At 40.0% G+C, this 17,198-nt stretch overlaps 1 protein-coding gene across 2 annotated transcripts in view; it reads left to right on the forward strand.

Annotated features, from left to right (window-relative positions):
* Nucleotides 1–17,198, forward strand: part of LOC126175589 (uncharacterized) — a 43,732-nt gene that overhangs the window by 16,101 nt on the left and 10,433 nt on the right. For both annotated transcript variants that reach the window (XM_049922450.1, XM_049922451.1), the window contains exons 2-3: nt 5,356–5,601; nt 16,313–16,360. In XM_049922450.1, coding sequence (XP_049778407.1) covers nt 5,361–5,601; nt 16,313–16,360 — 289 coding nt within the window. In that variant the 5' untranslated portion in view covers nt 5,356–5,360. The remainder of the gene's footprint in view (nt 1–5,355; nt 5,602–16,312; nt 16,361–17,198) is intronic.

Below are 17,198 nucleotides of genomic sequence, written 5' to 3' on the forward strand. Positions count from 1 at the left end.
TACTCGAAGTTCAGAAAATCAAGGAGTTGATTGTGGAACCCCATGGATAAAATAAGGCAGGTCCTATGGAACATGGTCCTATGATGTCATTGCCTCTTCTGTGTTTCATAGATGGCCTTCCCAGTGTGAGTTTGGGATATCTGTCTCTCCTTTTGAATATTCTTCAACCAACACCTCTTCCCTTCCTAAGGAAAGGATATGCATGTTAAGAAAGCTAGAAATCCGTTTTTCTGCTTTTAGTGTTTTTGCCAGTAGTATTCAGAATTTAAGATCCTGAAAGTAAGCACAGTTCAGCCACTCTGTCTTCTTGTAATTTAACAGTTTTCTTAATTGAATTTTCCATTTGGTACAGCTGATGTGAGCAGAGGTATTTTTGGAATCACCTGAGAGGTAAAATTCACAAAATCTGAGAAGGTAGCTTGTTCAGTTAGAAGAAGCAGATGAAGCATATTTCAGAGTAGATGCTGATGTTTGGAGAATGGAATTAAGGCTATCCATGTCATGAATCCACATCAAGAAGATGTCATGAATGTATCTAAACCAAACAAGGGTTTAGGTGTCAAGTGGGGAAGAAGGGAATTTTGTAGCTGACCCACAAACAAGTTAGCATACAATGGTGCTAGGTCAGTTCTATACATTTGTTTGTATATTTGGCACACAAAGAAGAAATAATTATGGATTAAGTGAATTTGTATGTTAATGGAAAATTATAGTTGGAATACAAACAATCAAATGAAGAGAGCTAATTACTTATATCTCAAAGAAGTATTCTCAAACTTCAGGGCATCCCCCTTAATAATGTAAAGCCTATGTGCCACAGAAATTTATCCTTTCAGTGTATGTTATCTTTCTCTGTTTCATTAAATCTATTATTCAAATATAGAAACAGCGGTTTTGAAGAAATAATTACTTTTTATTTTCCCCTTTCCTCTTTTTCTCACACAAGTAAAACCTTTTGTGTTTGTGAGATAGAGAAATTATTTTCTAATTATCATTTATGCTGTCAAGAAATTATTATTACATCTATAGAAAGTACAGCACTGTTTTTGACTTCCTTTTTTCTGATAGAAGTCTGAGTATACAGGATATTCCATTTAAAACCAAACAATATAAAAGTGAGGATGGAATAATGACAATATTAGAAAATGATGGATTGCTACTCACCATATAGTGTAGATGTTGGGTCACAGACAGGCACAACAAAAAGACTGGTAAACAAGTAAACTTTTGGCCAAAAGGCCTTCTTATGAAGTAGACAAAAAACACACACACATACGACCACTGTCTCTGGCTGCCAAGACTAGACTGGAAGCAATCTTTTCGCCACCAACCCTCCTAATCAGACACAACCCAAAACCAATGATGAACACTGCGTGACTCAGTACACTCCTTCATCCAACCATGATCCCCCCTGACCACTGCCCCCGTATGACCCGCTGTTAACTTCTCAGAATTTCTTAATCTCACACCTTGCCCCACCATCATTCCCCAAAACCTCAACAAGTAAGCTAACCTTAAATCACCTGGAAGAACCACAATCCACCACCTAAAAACTGATCTCGACCTCATAATCCTTCCTGCTGACAACGGCTCCAGTACCAGGGTTTTGAACTCTTCAAACCAACTGTGAACAGTTGTTGGTCTGTGACATGGTGCACTGTCATCCATAAAAATCCCATTATTGTTTGGTATCACGAAATCCATGAATGGCTGCAAATGGTCTCCAAGGAGCTGAACATAACCATTTCCAGTCAATGACACAGTCCATTTCATGTAAACACAGTCCACACCATTACCGAGCCACCACCAGCTAGCACAATGTTTTGTTGACAACCTGTGACTATGGCTTCATGGAGTCTGTGCCACACTCACACCCTACGATTACTCTTATCAACTAAAATCAGGACTCATATGACCAGGCCACAGTTTTTCAGTCATCTAGGAGCCCACTGGTATGGTCTACAAAATGCCACTGCTCTTGGTCGTTAAGTGAAGATGGTTGGCCACTGTGTCATCCATAGTGAGGGGTAATGCCTGAAATCTGGTATTCTCAGCACATTCTTGACACTAAGTATCTCTGAATACTGAATTCTGAAATGATTACCAAAATGGAATGTACCATGCATCTATCTCCGACTACCATTCCGCATTTGAAGTCTGTTAATTCCTGTCATGTGGCCATGAGGACATGAATAACCTAAGTACAAATGATAGCTCTGACAGTGCACTGCCCTTTTGTACCATGTGTATGCAATACGACCATCACCTGTATGTGTGTGTATCACAGTCCCATGATTTTTGTCACCTTAGTGTATATTCTCACATCTCACTCACAATTACTTCACATTTGGAGGCATCACCTACAAACAAATCTGTGACACAGCAATGGGCACCCACATAGCACTCTCCTATGCCAACCCATACATGGGCCATCTAGAGGAAGACTTCCTGACCACCCAGAAACCCAAACCCCTCACCTGGTTGAAATTCATTGACAACATCTTCATCATAAAGGATGAGGACACCCTACTTGCATTCCTCCAGAGCATCAAAATCATCTCCCACATTTGCTTCCTCAACTCAACAAGCCACCTTCTTTGATATTGACCTCCACATCAAACATGGGTACATCAGTACCTCGGTCCACATCAAACCTACCAACCACCACCAGCACCTTCACTTTGACAGCTGCCACCTATTTCAAACCATGAAGTCCCTTCTACACAGCCCAGCCATCCAAGACCATTACATCTGGAGTGACAAGCAGTTCCTCTTGGAATATACCAAGGGTCTCACTGAGCCCTTCACAGACCTAAATTACCCTCCCAACCTTGTACAGAAACAGATCTCAAATGCCTTATCTCTCCAGCCATCCACTGGCTCCCAAAGTCCCACCATCTGGTCACAAAAGAGGAGCACTCATCTCGTAACTCATTACCACCCAGGACTGGAGCAACTGAATCTCATTCTCTATCAGAGTTTCAACTACCTCTGCCATGCCCTGAAATGAGGAATGTGCTACCCACTATGCTCCCCACCCCACCCACAATAGTATTCAGCCAACCACCAAACCTACACATTCGCCTTACTCCATCCCTGTTCCCTACCCCTTGCCTCATGGCTCATATCCCGTAATAGACCAATATGCAAGACCTGTCCCATCCAATCTCCCACCACCACCTACTCCTGTCCTCCTGTCTGGTCACAATCTTCACCTATCCTATCATAGGCCAGGCTACCTGTGAAAGTAGTCATGTAATCTACAACCTAAGCTGCAGCCACTGTGCTGTGTTCTATGTGGACATGACAACCAACAAGCTGTCTGTCTGCATGAATGGCCACTGACAAATGGTGCTCAAAAAACAGCTGGAGCAGCCAGTTGCTGAGCACACTGCCCAACATGGTGTTCTGAACTTCAGTGACTGCTTCACAGCCTGTGCCATCTGGATCCTTTCTACCAACACCAGTTCTTCTGAACTGCACAGACGGGAATTCTCCCTGCAATATATCCTACCTTCCCATAACCCCCCTGACCTCAACCTTCATTAGGCACCCACCCATGCCCTTTCCTGTTCCCACTCCAGCACTACACAGCCTTCTATTCCACCAATCAACCCACAATATTTTTATTTCTCTTCCTCCCCCCACCCCCCTCTCCCCCACCACATTTCTAACCTCCCAAGTGCATCTAGCTGCCCATCTAGCTGCCCTACTCTATCCTCACCACAACCCCCATGCTCCCACAGGCAGTACTTTACTGTCTGCCATCCATACCCTACAATACCTCCCCCCTCCCCACCCTGGCCTCCTCCTTACTTCTACCATACAAACTGCCTCTCTCATACTGCACACTTGCTCACAGTAAGGTCTCAGTGGCCAGAGACAGTGGTCATTTGTGTGTGTGAGTTTTGTTTGTGTATATGCCCCCCCTCTCCCCCCCCTCTCTCTCTATCTCCCTGTGTGTGTGTGTGTGTGTGTGTGTGTGTGTGTGTGTTGTCCACTTCAGAAGAAGGCCTTTTGGCCAAAAGCTTACTTGTGTGGCAATCTCTTTGTTGTGACTATCTGCAAATCAACATCTCCAGTATAAGGATGTCCCATTTAACTTGACCACCTCAAATATCTTTTTGCCCAGAAACAAAATAAAAACAATGCATCAAACAAATTTTGTTTGTCTCCCAGGGGTTCATTAGCCAGTATATTTGCCTTTCTTGCAACTTCGTTCATTGTGAAGATATGAACAGCAATCTTCATTTTTAAAGAGCAGCCTGTATTTTTTTTTATTTGGTAATCCACTTCTTCTCCACAAGATCTATTGGGAAACGTATCACAGTAATCATAATGTTACTAAAAATGTAACAGAAAATTGACTTTGACTCTCCTGTAGTAGTACATAGTGCTGGTACCAGAAGTCATGAACTAATTCACTTACTGGAGTTCACAGTAAACAAATGGAAATATGATTAAGAAAACATTGTTGCTCTTACTGTCCTGCTAACAAATACTCTCCATTGTCAGACAGTTGACAGTAAACAAATAGAAACACAATTATGAAAACTTTATTGTAGTTACTGTTTTCCACAGATGAGTTACATTTTCACCTTCCCTTCATTAGTGTACGTTGTACTCACCACCCTTCCACAGAAGACAGTTGACTGAATGACTGGTGCATGGGTTACTTGCACATTTGCTAGTACAGGAGAGTCAAAGTCAATTTTGTTTTACATTTTTTGTAATGTGATGTTTACATGTTATAGTGTGATACATTATTCAACAGATGTTGAGGAGAAGAAATATATTACTGAATAAAAAATATAGAGTGTCATTTTAAAAAGGTGTACTGCTGTTCATATTTTCTTAATGAACAAAGTTACAGGAAAGACAATCATGTTCGTTAATATCTCCAGATAACAAAACATTTACTTGATACATTTTTTATGTTTGTTTCTGGACAAAATATATTTGGGATGGTTAAGTTACATGGATCACCCTGTACATCATATTGTCATAATCATCTTATGTTTATTCGTACATGTTCATAGATTCTCAATTGAGCTACAGTATTCTTGTAACAATTTATCAAATGTAATTATTAATTTAAAACAGCAACTCTGCCATAGGCAGTGGTATAATCAATGTTTTTATTATTCAGTTACTGTTGTTATTATGTATAACCTGCAACCTGGAAAACATTGAAAGCTACATTCAACTGTTATCATTTAATTTTTATCCACAGTACATTAAGATTTTAGTGTCATCATGTACATAGTTTATTGCACCATTCTTAATCCAGTGGTAACCCAAAATAATGTAGGCAATTTATTAAACCTAATTTCTATTTTCTTTCCTTCTTTACAGAAATCATGCTCCAGAAAGCAATTTTGTGGCCTGCCTGCTTTTTTCTGCATGTGTGTATTATACACATTGAAGTAAGTGATGCACTTCCTCAGTATGGTGTTGGAGTTAAGCCATGTGGTGAGATTAAGTGCAGTTTGTTTGAATTTTGTGCCGCTAAACATTCTCCCCACTGTCGGGAATGTTCTGAGGTATGCGCAGAAAAAGGACCTGCAACGGACCATCAAACATGCAGTGAGAAATGTCAAGGTAAGCAATTATTTACCATAATACTGAGCAGTCAACTGTACCTATTAAAGTTTGCTTCATAAGTTTTCAGCTATCTTGCTTTTTAATAACCTGTGACAATACTTACACAACAATACTTATACATGAGAAGTAGCGAAGTGAGAACACAGTTTTGGAAAAGAGTTTCACACAGAACGTGCTGATGTTGTATGAAAAAATACACTTCTGATCAGTAAAGGGTTATAGGAGGTATTTATAGAACACTATTAAATCTTGCATTGACTTGATAGGAACTCTCTAGAGCTATTTTGCAATTATTCAGTGACTGAAGGAACATTTCCTGACCATTTTAGAATCATTCAAATAAAGTTGATGCTCGACAGCATGGAAATAAACTAGATTATGCAATAATAGTTGGAGGTGACTTCATCCTACTGAGTATGGACTAGGACATCTAGGGATTCACTGCATATGGTATAGGTGGGCAGTCTTGTGAAGTACTTTGAATACATTTACTGAAAATTGTCTTGAGCAGCTAGTTCGACAGTCCACTCCCAATGGAAATATTTCAGATCTTGTAGCTACAAACAGGCCTGACCTTTTTGATAGTGTCAGTATAGAGACAGTGATTAGTTATCATGATGTTGTCATAGTGATGATAGTTCTAAAATTAATAAGTCCATCAAGAAGGCTCTGAGAGTATTTTTGCAGCAAAGAGCAGATAAGCAGTTGATAGCATCCTCCTCAGCCACTGAAAGAATGTCCTCTAGTTCCAGTATGATTGATGTGGAGGAATTGCGAACTAAGTTTAAATGGATGGAAATTGTGCTCCAGAGAAATGTCTGCCAAGTAAGTGGATTAAGGATGGGAAAGACCCACGGTGGCTTTTTAACAAAATTTGGAAAATGCTGAGGAAACAGAGACTATTGCACTCTCCATTAAGAAAAAGGAAAAAAAGTTCACAGATCTTGACAGGCAAAAGTTAGCAGAAATTCATGTATCTGTAAAAAAAATCAGTGTGCAGAGCATACAGTGGTATGCTACGCAATGATCTTGCTGAGAATCTGAGGAAATTCTGGTCCTTGTACAATCACTAAGAGGGCTGAAGGTTTCTATCCAGTCACTCACTGACCAGTCTCGTATGGCAACAGAAGAAGGCAACAGGAAAGATGAAGTTTTAAATTTTGCATTGAAGAAATCATTCATGCAGGAGGATTGTACAGGCATACTGTCATTTGACAGTTGCAAGACTCCCACATGGAAGACATAGTAATAGGCATTCCAGGTGTAGAGAAGCAACTGAAGGACCTGACAACATGTAAGTCACTAGGTCGAGATGGAACTCCAATTTGGTTTTACCGAGAGTACTCTAGGATATTGGCCCCTTACTCAGCTTGCATTTTTGTGAATCAATTATGTAGTGCAAATGTCAAATGACTGGAAAAAGTGTGGGTGACTCCTGTATATAAGAAGGGTAAAAGGACAGACCTGTAAAGTTACAGACCAATATCCTTAGTATCGGTTTGCTGCAGAATTCTTGAACATATTCTCAGTTCAAATATAATGAATTTCCTTGGTATAGGAAAGATGCTGTCCACAAATCAGCATGGATTTAGAAAGCTTTGCTTGTGAAAAACTCAGCTTCATCTTTTCTCATGTTATAATCTGTAAACCGTGGATGAAGGGTAACTAGCACATTCCGTATTACTAGATTTCTGGAAATCATTTGACATGTGGGCCCACTGCAGACTGTTAATGAAGATACAAGCACACAGAATAGGTTCCCAGACATGTGACTGGCGCAAAAGACTTCTTAAGTATTAGAACACAGTTTGTTATTCTGAATGGTGAATGTTTGACAGAGACAGGGGTATCATCAGGAGTGCCCCAGGGAAGTGTGATAGGACCCTTCTTGTTCACTATATATGCATAACTGATCTGAAGTACTGGGTGAACAGCAATCTGCAGCTGTTTGCTGATGATGCTGTGGTTTATGGGAACATGTTATCAGTGAGTGACTGTAGGAGGATACAAGATTACTTAGACAAACTTTCTAGTTGGTGAAATGAATGGCAACTGGCTCTAAATCTAGAAAAATATAGGCTGATGTAAATGAGTAGATATGTGGTGTGCAATATGAAATGAAATGAGCACATAAGGATGGTAGTATGGAGGGCCAATGGGCAATTTTGGTTTATTGTGCAAATTTTTGGAAATAGTGGTTCATCTGTAAAGGAGATCACATATAGAGCACTGGAGTAAGTGACTAGCGGGTATTGCTTGAGTGTTTGGCATTAAATGAAGACAATGATGAATTTCAGAAGCATGCTGTCTGACTTGTTACCAGTAAATTCAGTCAGCTATTGAGTCTTACAGAGATGTTTTGTGAACTGAAATGGGAATCCTGTAGGGAAAATGATGTTCTTCTCGAGAAAATGTAGATAACCAATATTTGAAGGTGACTACAGAATGATTCATCTGCCACCAATATACATTTTGCATAAGGATCATGAAAAGAAGAAATATAAATTAGGGCTCTTATGGAGGCATGTAGACAGTAATTTTTCCCATGCTCTATTTGCAAGTGTAACAGGAAAGGAAATGACTACTAGTAGTAAAGGGTACCCTCTGTCATGCATCACATGGTGTCTTGCATAGTATGCCTATAGATATGAATATAGAATCCCTGCCAGTCTTCTTCCTTTGCATATGAGACACTGCATGCATCACATAAAGAATATTGGTGATGTGTAAGCTGAGTTAAACATCTGCATTTTGGAGGAAGTTATTTTATGATCAGACTTGATGTGATGTCATTATCCACCTGCACTCCTGACAGAGATAGATCTGCTCTCTCAATTCCTTGATGACATGATCAGATGACAGTGGTGTGATGGGATGCCCATTTGCTTCAACTGTAGCTAAACTGTCCATGCAGAACTTCAAGGATATCGTTTTAGACATGGCTGCCACAAAAGTGGCTGTTTTTACTGCTATATTCATTGTCTGAGCATGTAGGTGTGAAAAACTGGGAGAGTTCTTGGAACATCTCATTAGTATCCATGACCACATTAAGTCCATGATTGAAGTTGAGAAAAATGATAGTTCTGCTTTTCCTTAATACCCTCATCTGCCATAATCCCAGTGAGTACCTCAGCCACAGTGTACACAGAAAACTCAGTCATTTGGACAGGTATGTGCACACTTTGAGCTGCTGTTGCCATCCAGCACAAAAGCATTTCATTCTAGGGTCTCTGGTCCTTCATGGGGAAGCTGTTGGATTCCACAAGAAAATGAACCATTTACAAAATGATTTTCATGTGAGCCACTACAACCACAAATACGAGGGCAGTTCAATAAGTAATGCAACACATTTTTTTTCTGAAACAGGGGTTGTTTTATTCAGCATTGAAATACACCAGGTTATTCCCCAATCTTTTAGTTACACAACACTATTTTTCAACGTAATCTTCATTCAATTCTACGGCCTTACGCCACCTTGAAATGAGGGCCTGTATGCCTGCACCGTACCATTCCACTGGTCGATGTCGGAGCCAACGTCGTACTGCATCAATAACTTCTTCATCATCCGCGTAGTGCCTCCCACGGATTGCGTCCTTCATTGGGCCAATCATATGGAAATCCGACGGTGCGAGATCGTGGCTGTAGGGTGTATGAGGAAGAACAGTCCACTGAAGTTTTGTGAGCTCCTCTCGGGTGCGAAGACTTGTGTGAGGTCTTGCGTTGTCATGAAGAAGGAGAAGTTCGTTCAGATTTTTGTGCTTACGAACACGCTGAAGTCGTTTCTTCAATTTCTGAAGAGTAGCACAATACACTTCAGAGTTGATCGTTTGACCATGGGGAAGGACATTGAACAGAATAACCCCTTCAGCGTCCCAGAAGACTGTAACCATGACTTTACCGGCTGAGGGTATGGCTTTAAACTTTTTCTTGGTAGGGGAGTGGGTGTGGCGCCACTCCATTGATTGCCGTTTTGTTTCAGGTTCGAAGTGATGAACCCATGCTTCATCGCCTGTAACAATCTTTGACAAGAAATTGTCACCCTTAGCCACATGACGAGCAAGCAATTCCGCACAGATGGTTCTCCTTTGCTCTTTATGGTGTTCGGTTAGACAATGAGGGACCCAGCGGGAACAAACCTTTGAATATTCCAACTGGTGAACAATTGTGACAGCACTACCAACAGAGATGTCAAGTTGAGCACTGAGTTGTTTGATGGTGATCCGTCGATCATCTCGAACGAGTGTGTTCGCACGCTCCGCCATTGCAGGAGTCACAGCTGTGCACGGCCGGCCCGCACGTGGGAGATCAGACAGTCTTGCTTGACCTTGCGGCGATGATGACACACGCTTTGCCCAACGACTCACCGTGCTTTTGTCCACTGCCAGATCACCGTAGACATTCTGCAAGCGCCTATGAATATCTGAGATGCCCTGGTTTTTCGCCAAAAGAAACTCGATCACTGCCCGTTGTTTGCAATGCACATCCGTTACAGATGCCATTTTAACAGCTCCGTACAGCGCTGCCACCTGTCGGAAGTCAATGAAACTATACGAGACGAAGCGGGAATGTTTGAAAATATTCCACAAGAAATTTCCGGTTTTTTCAACCAAAATTGGCCAAGAAAAAAAATGTGTTGCATTACTTATTGAACTGCCCTCGTAATTATCACATGCAGTTTCAGGAAGTACTCGTAAGCAGAACACTGTAAAGAAGTACAGTAAAAGCTTGTGTTTTTGTAATTTTGCAGCTCAGTGATAGGAAGATTAGCTAGCTCCTGCAGAGGCATAACATCAAGTCATTCTCCAGGCCTCCAGCTAAAATACACTGACTCATGAAGTCTGTGAATGATAATGTGGGCTGCAGAATTCTCACTTTTTTATGAAATGATGTATGAGAGCAGTCAATATATATTGGGGAGACCAACTGAATGACAGAACAGTGGTGGATTGAACAAAAGAGGTGTATGTGATTATGCTATCCACAGAAATCAATGGTAGGTGAACATGTATTGGAGAATGGACATGAAATTCCTTCTAAGTGCACCTCTCTCATCCCGAGGGCTAACAGTTTCTGGGATAGTATAAAAAATCATTATAGAGATCAAAATATCTAACAACAACACCAGTAAAGATAGCAGTTTGCATCTGAATAGAGCATGGGACATGGCCATCATGAGGTTGCATGAGCCTGGCAGATGTGGGACGAGAACATTACATTATACAGTGATGGCGTGGGTACCAGTGATATCACACCTGATATCATGGTTTTACGAGGGTGAGATCAGCAACCACACGGCTTTACAATGACCAAGGAGCACTCAGCCAAATTCATATAAATTGAAATATTTTATTCAAATTATTATTGTCTTCGAGCATTTATTAATGGTTCTGTCAACAGTTGCAATATTTATTAGGTTACTAGTTTCAAACCTTACAGGCTCATTTTCAAGCCAGAACTGCTGATGCTGCACTGACACTACCTGATCTTAATAATAAATATTGAGTGGCAACACATGTTCCATAAATGTTTGCAGAATGAATGCCACAATCCACACATACCTGTTACCAAGTCAAAATCGAACTAATAGATTTCGATTGTCAATGCAGCCTCAGTAGGCCAGGCTTGAAAATAAACCTGTAAGGTTCAAAACTAGTTGCCTATCACAGTTCATAGAGAGACATGTCAAGTGTGGAAAAGCAGCATCCTGCTGAAACATGGCACCACGATACTGTCACGTGAAAGCTAACAGATGAGAACACACAATGCCTGTGATGTACCATTGGGCTGTCAGAGTTCTCTCAATTAATTCCAGCTATGACCTGAACTCATACCCAAAGGCTCCTAACATCATGATGCCAGGAATAACACTACTGTGCTTCTCCAAAATATTGGAAGAATGAGACCTCTCCACTGGTTGTCCAACTATACTCAGTAACAATGTTCATCCAGGGAATGCAAAACTGCAATTCCTCACTGACCACAATGTGACATAATTCATAACCAGTCCATGCTTCCAGTCTTGGAACCACTCCAGATGCAGCTGTTTGTGTTATGGTATTAATGGCAGCCTAGGCATGGGGACAGTAATTCCCTAGTTTGACTGTTTGTCTCCAGCCAACACTGCAGAGTGACACAGTACAGTGCAATTAGTCCAGTACTTGTTCTCAGGTGACAGGTGCAGATGTGCTTGGTGCAAAATAAAGTAAACCCCTTGCAGTAGACAGATGTGATCAGCCAGAACCTTGTCGAACAGTATACCTGGCCTCATATTCCCATACAGTCCAACAGTGGCCCACTGTCACATCTCAATGCCCTACAGTTCTGGATACTGCACAATTTGACCAGCTGTTCAAAGGGAGACCCACAATGAGGCACCTTTCAAACTCTTATCAAGTGCTGATAATTCTGTCGCATCTTGGTGTCCTTCACAGTGATCACTTAACATCCGACACTGTAAAGCACCTCTTGTGTACCTTACCATCCCTGGTAACAACACCAATCATGAACAACACAAATGGACCCTGGTGGCCATTCTACCTATAATAAAGAACTATAACCTATAATAAAGAATTATAACACTAATCATATACATACCTATCAGTGGTGTGTACATGTACACTTTACATTGGCATGCAACCTTGCCATCTTGGGTGCTGCACATTTTTTGTCATGCAGTGTATATCTAGGCTATAGAAATTACTGTAATTAGCTTTGATTTGTATACTTTTGCTTGATTAAAAGTTAAGCTTATTTAGCTATAGCCTTCACTGTATGTGATGTGATTAGTTCGGGCTCATTATTAGACTTTGGCAGACCAGAGTGTACACAAAGTTTGATTTTCTCTCACTCTAGACTTAGAGATATTTCCATGGTGTTAACATGATCTTCTATTTCCCAACATTTCAGCAATACAAGTGATGATACTTTAATATTTTAGTTTTTCGCATTAAGTTTTATGATGCACATAATCAGAGATAGAGACATTGAGTATGTTATAAACAATGCCTAGGAGAGGGTACTAAAATATATTATGAGAAAAGGTGAAGATTCACTGTAGGGTGTTCCTCTGAAGTTGACTGTACAGAGTGATTTTAACTAATTGGAAAATATCAGGAAGATGACTCTTACGTACTCTTACTCACTGGTCGTACCGGACTCGAGAGTCCATTACCGCAGCAACGTATTTTTGCCATCTGACTCTGTCTTGGGCTATTTCCTTCCATTCACCTTCAATACCTAGGCTCCTCAAATCAGCCTTCACATTGCCCTCCCATCTATGCCTCCGTCTCCTCACAGGACGTTTTCCTTCTAGGTGCCCTACCAGTACTCTGCGCACTGCCCTGCCCTCATCCATTCGAGCTACGTGATCCGCCCATCGCGGCCTACGTGATTTAATAATACTGATTATGTCAGGGCTTGAATAGAGTTGGTGAACCTCTTCGTTACGCAGTTTTCACCACTCTCCGCTACTGTCATCCCTTTTTGCTCCAAAAATTTTCCTCAAAATTTTGTTTTCAAATACTCGAAATGGCTTTTCATTTTGCACAGTGAGAGACCAAGTCTCACACCCATACAGCACAACTGGTAGAATAATAGTTTTGTATATTCTAATCTTTAAATTCCTAGACAATATCCGTGATGAAAGTAATCTATTCAGTGAGAAGTAGCATGCATTTCCCGCCTGTAATCTCTTCTTCAGTTCGGATTCAATCTCATTTCTCAAAGTGATGTCCATGCCTAGATACTTAAATGTGTTCACTTTTTCAAACTGCATGTCTCCAACTCTTAACATTTCCTGATCTACTGCTGTTGGTATTCTAGTAGTAACCAGGTATTTAGTTTTGTCTTCACTTATCCTTAGACCTAAATCTTCACTAGCCTTGATTAACGCATTCGCAGTTGCTGTTACCAATTCTTTCCTATTGCTAATGATGTTTAGATCATCTGCATACCCTAACATGTTAATATTTCCATTTAACTCCACACCCTCTGAATTATCTGCTGCCATTCGTACAATATATTCTAGGACTAAATTAAAAAGTAGCGGAGACAGGGCATCTCCCTGCTTAAGTCCGTTCTTTATTACAAATTCTTCTGACTCCAGTTTCCCCACGTGTACTCTACCTTTTGTGTTTTTCAAACTCGCTTCTATAAGTCTAACATACTTCTTTGGTATTCCAAGTTCCAAAAGAATTCTGTACAATTTTGACTGCAATAGTGAATCACATGCTTTTGTAAAATCTATGAAAAGATTATGAACTGGTTTATTGTATTCCCATTTCTTTTCCAAAATCTGACGCAGGGTGAATATTTGGTCTATAGTTGATCTGTTCCTCCAAAAGCCGGCTTGGTAATCCCCCACAATTTCATCTGCATATGGTGTAAGCCTGCTTAGCAGAATATTCAAGAAAACAGGAAGACGGCTCATGAGAGGAAAATGAAGGTCTGATGGAAGTGTATCTAGAAAAAAAGCATGGTTTCTATACTAGCAGCCATTTTACTCATGCTGTGCACCAGTCTGTGCAGTATATTCCAATAGACAAAATTCTGTTAGAGGCCTAGTGCAGGGGTTTTAAATAGCTTCATGGGCCTTGCGGTATTGGCATACTCTCAGCAACATTGACTGCTGCACTTACTTAAGTGCACCAACCTGCATGTGAATAGCACTGCAAGCAGCATGAATGTATTACTCCGATGCAGGCATGCCTATACAGGCTCTTTATAGGACACCTTTCACATAATCCCCCTCCCTCCTGCATACACACAGACAGGTAGAAGATTGGGGGGTTGAGATACAATGGCTGTATGGTCCATGTTTTGGATCACTGTGTGTGACTGGCCAATTGAAGAGGACGTTGTTGAAGTAGCTCCACACTGTAATGACATGGTTTAGAGTTCCATCATGTATAAAATAAATCACCCTCTGTACCACTAATTTATTTCTTCCAGCAAGCAACCACAAAGAATACCTAGTTATATACTGAACCCTTATTACACTGAAGCTCCAAAGTAACTGGTACAGGCATGCATATTCAAATACAGAGATATGTAGACAGGCAGAATATGGCACTGCAGTCAGCAATGCCTAAATAAGACAAGTGTCTGGGGCAGTTGTTGATTGCTAAAACATCAAATCTCCGACTTCGCTGCAGCCAGAAAAAGATCCTACAAGAAGGGACCAATGATGACTAAAGAGAATCGTTCAACATGACAGGAGTGCAACCATTCCACAACCTGGTGCAGATTTTAATGCTGGACCATCAACGAATGTCAGCATGCGAACCATTCAACAAAACATCTGTAATGGTTTGGGGCGTGTGCAGTTGGACTGATATGGGACCCCTGATACGTCTAGATACGACTCTGACAGGTGACATATATGTAAGCATCCTGTCTGATAACTTGCATCCATTCATGTCCACTGAGCACTATGACAGACTTGGGCAATTCCAGCAGGACAATGCAACACCCCACTCATCCAGAATTGCTACAGAGTGGCTCCAGGAACACTCTTCTGAGTTTAAAAACTTCTGGTGGCCACCAAACTCCCCAGACATGAACATTATTGAGCATATCTGGGATGCCTTGCAACATGCTGTTCAGAAGTGATCTCCAGCCCCTCATACTCTTACAGATTTATGGACAGCCCTGCAGGATTCATGGTGTCAATTCCCTCCTGCATACTTCAGTCATTAGTCAAGTCCAAGCCATGCCATGTTACAGCACTTCTGCGTGCTCATGGGGGCCCTGCATGATTAGGCAGGTGTACCAGTTTCTTTGACTCTTCAGTGTAGTACCATCCGCTCATGACCACAGTGCTGAAGGGATGCTACGTACCACAGATAATGTTATGGAGAATGGTAATACCTTTTTTAATAAAGAAGCTTGGCATCATGTTGCACGGAAACTAAGTAGTTGAGGACTTATGTTTAAGAAGACATATTTTGTTTCCATCAGGTTGTCCCCATTATACAGAATCTCCATGTCAAATTCACAGCAGAGTTACAAAATAGAATGAATTACCAATTATTCTACAAAATATTATAAAGACCTTATCCTTGGTTTAGTTTATGATGTATCAATGTCTTTCATTAAGTGCAACAGGCTGCACAATGGTAAAACAACTAAGCCCAAGATGGAAGAAAATCAAATATGACTTTTCACTAGCCTGGTGGTATGTATGGAAATTACTTTCCATTTTCTTGTGGTAATAGTAAAAGTTTTTCCGCTTCATTTAACATGTTGGTTGCATTGTGAGCATCAGTGGTCACAGTAGGTGGCTCTGCAGCACCAGGAGTGGCCTCATGGCACTCATTGTGTTAAGGGTGTTCTTATCTATACAGTGTACAGAGAACTAAATTTTTTTAATTTTTTTGTGTTGTCTATGTATTATTTAGCTATATGTGCATTAGGGAAGTTCATGATTTGCTTGTAATATATTAACTACTTTACTAAGAAGTATTTAAGCTGTTCTCAAAATTACCTTCTGTTGATACTGCAATTTCTCCATTATTTTAAATATTATTCAGCTGTATGTGAACCTTTTTATGTGTTGCATATAGTAAGTTCCCACGATATAGTTTTTTTTTTTTAATTTTTATTTATTCAGTTTTGAGTTTAGAGTGTAAATATTTTTCATTATTTTTTTTCACGTAATATAATTTTTAATTCAAAAGACAGGAATAATATTATCTTTTTTCAATTGCAGAGTACGTTTATGAAAAGAAATTTGAAGACTGGTACAAGAGGGTTGATTGTGAGTATGGCTTTAGTTTGTCCATTTGCTCGAACATATGCTTTTTTTTAGTTTTGTCTTTTGTATTCATTCATGAGAGGTGCAAAAGAAAACTAACAATAATTTTATGAAATGGAAACCTATTTTCATTTTTGTATTCTACAGCTTTCGATCATTTTATGGGCACATTGACATTTTACCAATTTTATTTTGCTCATTCTTTAAATCTATAAATAGAAAATATGATGAAGTAAGACTTTTTTTATCTTTATGTTGTTGTAGTTTTATTCTGGATTATTCTTTTATTCATAGTCAGTTTTAGTTTGAGATTATTAGACTGTACATCTATGACCTCACCTAAGTGTCAACTTCTCAAGTCTGTGTTACTGACTGAGGATCTGTAATTCATTCCCAAAATCTAATGTTCTATTGGTCAGTTCCCAAGTCCATCATTGCTGTTCATAGGTATCCATAATAGTCATATGTACTAAATCATTATTGTTTGTAAAAGAAAACTGGAATTTAATGATACAATGTTTAGTAGTGTGTTTAAAAGATGCTTATGGATCTCTCAATCAGTGACACCTTGTTATCTGTTTCCTGTGTCTAATATTAGTACCCTTCAACTGAAGAATCTTCTCTCTCAAGATAAGACCAATAGTGGCTGACTTTGATCTATGATAGCAATTTCACTATTTTACACAAGACTTAGTGGAGTGTCTCTGCAGTTGGTATTCAGTATTTTTGAAACCATTTGTGCCCTTGGAAATCTCTCCCTGGACTCTGCCAGTCACAACATAGTTTAAATTCATATATTCCACTTGTAACATGTATTCACAAACCGTATTATTTAGTTACA

This window comes from Schistocerca cancellata, chromosome 3 (genome assembly GCF_023864275.1).
Source record: "Schistocerca cancellata isolate TAMUIC-IGC-003103 chromosome 3, iqSchCanc2.1, whole genome shotgun sequence".
Lineage (NCBI taxonomy): Eukaryota > Metazoa > Arthropoda > Insecta > Orthoptera > Acrididae > Schistocerca > Schistocerca cancellata.